Below are 3,272 nucleotides of genomic sequence, written 5' to 3' on the forward strand. Positions count from 1 at the left end.
ATATATATATATATATATATATATATATATATATACATACATAGGTGTGTATGTATATATATGAGTGTGTGTTGTGTGTGTTTATTGATAGATGTGTGGTGTGTATAGTACCTACAGTATATAGGTATCTTCAATTAGGATGCATACACTAATACCCACTAAACTTTTAAACAAGTACATTTAGAACGAATTGTCACGGTTGTTTATCTAATATAATTTACAAGTCTTTATTACTTGGTTATACACATGCCTGTAGAAATATATCCCACCCTCACTCTTTTCCTTTGTGGACTTTCTGCAGTACACGGGTTTGCATCCAGCAATTCCCAACAGGATTCTTCTCCCAAATCCCCCGAACCTTCTGCTGACGATGAATCCCCAGACAACGACAAGGAAACTTCAAGCAACGCAGACTCCGGGAAGAAAAGGAAAAGAAGGGTCCTGTTCTCCAAGGCTCAAACTTATGAATTGGAAAGGCGATTTAGGCAGCAGAGGTACCTTTCCGCCCCTGAAAGAGAGCACCTAGCAAGCCTGATCCGACTCACACCCACTCAGGTGAAGATCTGGTTCCAGAATCACAGGTACAAGATGAAGAGGGCCCGGGCAGAGAAAGGTATGGAAGTGACTCCTCTTCCCTCCCCTAGACGGGTGGCAGTGCCTGTCTTAGTCAGGGATGGCAAACCGTGCCACACGCTCAAAGCTCAGGACTTAGCAGCCACATTCCCGGCTGGCATTCCATTCTCAGCGTATAGCGCCCAGTCACTGCAGCATATGCAATATAACGCCCAGTACAGCTCTGCCAGTAACCCCCAGTACCCACATCACTTGGTGCAAGCCCAACAGTGGACTTGGTGAACTTTATGTACAGACTGATCTGCTCCAAAAAATGATGAAAAGACTGTTGGGTAAAAGAAGCATTATTATAATTATTATAATTATTATTATTATTGATCTTTTTTTTTTTGTTGTTGTTGCTTGTTTTTTTAACGGAAGGTCAATTCATCCTCAAACTCTTTTTTTTTTTTGGTATGTTGTGCTCCATGTTTACAAAATTGCTCCATAAAAGCGATCCTGCCTACCTACAACTAAAAGACAAAAAAACGACTTCTGCTTATGTGATTATTATTATTTTTTTGTAAAGTATGTTTGTGTTCTGTAGAGATGTTGTCGGTCGTATATAAAGCAAGTGGAAAAAAACACTTTAAAATATAGAGAATTTTATTTCCTTCTTTTATATGAAACTTTAAATATTTATGGCCATGTATAAAAATTCTGATAACTACTAGCTTTTTTTTTTTTTTTTTGTAAATATTTGTGGTTATTGTTGCCATCAGTAACCTTCAGGGCGTTTTTTATGCAAATATTCCCCAAAACCTAAAGTAGAAAACAAAATGTCAAAGTAATCTACATAGAGATATACAACTGATTATTCTGTATGATTTAAAAACAAAAACAAAACAAATAAGCGCATCGATGGGAGATTTTCGATTTTTATAAGAATTTTAATAAAATGATGTGTTTCAAAAAATAACGTGTGTTTGACTTTTTTAAAACAAGAAAGAGACTTTATGTTCTTCCCACCCCTGTGACCGAGAATCCAATACAATGTAGAAAGAGGCCAATTCTATGACTATTTAACTAATCTCATGTTAACTGCCGCCTGGTATCTTTCGTATTACAAATGAGTGATCTGAGAAATGTGAGTTTGTCAAATTATGTAGTTCAATAAATGGCCTTATGTCCCCAATGTCCCCAAATCCAGGCAACATGACATTATATTGTGTTCCAAGAACTGGAAAGCTGTTAAAATGTTATTTTTAGTCTTTCCCATTTGTTTGGTTTTGCTTGCTTTATTTATCTATCTGGAGAGGCAGAGGAGGTAAAGTGACTGAAAATGAGAAATAAACCCCACTCACTTAAATAGCAAAGTGCTCCTTCAGCTGGGAAGCTTTTGATTCTAATACAATCAGAATAGCTCCCACTTTGTTGTGGGTGATTTGCACCGTAGAAGAGAATTTGCTCTCATCCTAGGTCAGAACTGCTGGATTTTTTTTATATAAGAAATATGATGCTTTTGCAAAGTATTTAATATTTCCCTTCGACAGGCAGTGCACACAGTATTTATCTACCAAAATTATGTTTCAGAAACGAATCGATCATCATTAGCCATGTTTATCATTGGTTTTAATATTAATAAAACTTGATTGCATATTCATTGTTGACATTTTAATAATTCTTGGCTTAGTTCACTTATACATAGAAATAGACTTCAGCAATCAGTTGAGATCTCCGTCCTCTGCTATTTGTAAAGGAATAATGGGGCATTTCACTTGGTTACTATATAGTACCCCATTAGGGGATCATTATTGAATCTCGAAAACAATCACTATTGTTTTAGGAATCATTTTTTAGTAAGATTGCGTAACATTTATGTTCATAAATGTGGTATACTCTACGAATGGATACCGAAGTAAATGTGAAGTAAAGTTAGTATTTCCAAATGAATTCCTAACGGAGCTATTACTATGTGAGTTAATTCAACACTAATAAGATTATCTGTCTCAAACTCTCACTGATGTTCTATGACGTTCAGTGTTAAATGTGTTTAATAACTTAATTGTAAGAGCTAATCAAATTTGTAATTGGAATGGACAAAGTTAGACTGTATCTATTAGTAAATTGTAGGTGTGATATATTTTTTTCGCATACCTTTTAATGGTTACATTATTTGCGAACATTGATTTATATGATTTGGTGATGCCAAATTAACGTCAAAATTACTGACTTTATTTTGTTTCTCAAATCTTACTTGAAGGACTTAATTATATTTTTATAATGGGTCTATAAAACGAATCATAACTAGGCATAATCATTTTTTTTTTTGCAAGATGGATAGATATACTTTATGACGTCTGGGAAATTTTGAAAAACGTAGATTATTCTGAAAACATTGAAATATTCTGATTACAGCTCCCAAATGATGAAATTAAGAAAATACATATATATTAGAATATACACCTTCATAGAGCTCTCCAACCATTCACATATCTCCCTTTTTTTTCTACATACGCAAAGTATACAATTTATATTTGACCATTCAACTATTAATCTGAAGTTACAGTAAAACAGATTAAACACATTTTATTAAAAATATAGAACGTAGTACACTTATTACAACACATGTAACATTGTATTTGTCTGTATATTATGTATGTATGTGAATATATATATATATATATATATATATATATATATATAATTCTACACACAAC

At 33.6% G+C, this 3,272-nt stretch overlaps 1 protein-coding gene across 1 annotated transcript in view; it reads left to right on the forward strand.

The window, feature by feature from the left end:
- The window catches only part of NKX2-2 (NK2 homeobox 2), a 2,763-nt gene extending 1,289 nt beyond the window's left edge, over positions 1 to 1,474 (forward strand). Inside the window, exon 2 of the mRNA XM_075594745.1 lies at positions 302 to 1,474. Within this exon, the coding sequence (XP_075450860.1) occupies positions 302 to 855 (554 nt within the window). The 3' untranslated portion in view covers positions 856 to 1,474. The remainder of the gene's footprint in view (positions 1 to 301) is intronic.
- The last annotated feature ends 1,798 nt before the right edge of the window (positions 1,475 to 3,272 follow it).

This window comes from Ascaphus truei, chromosome 4 (genome assembly GCF_040206685.1).
Source record: "Ascaphus truei isolate aAscTru1 chromosome 4, aAscTru1.hap1, whole genome shotgun sequence".
In the NCBI taxonomy this organism is placed as follows: Eukaryota; Metazoa; Chordata; class Amphibia; order Anura; family Ascaphidae; genus Ascaphus; species Ascaphus truei.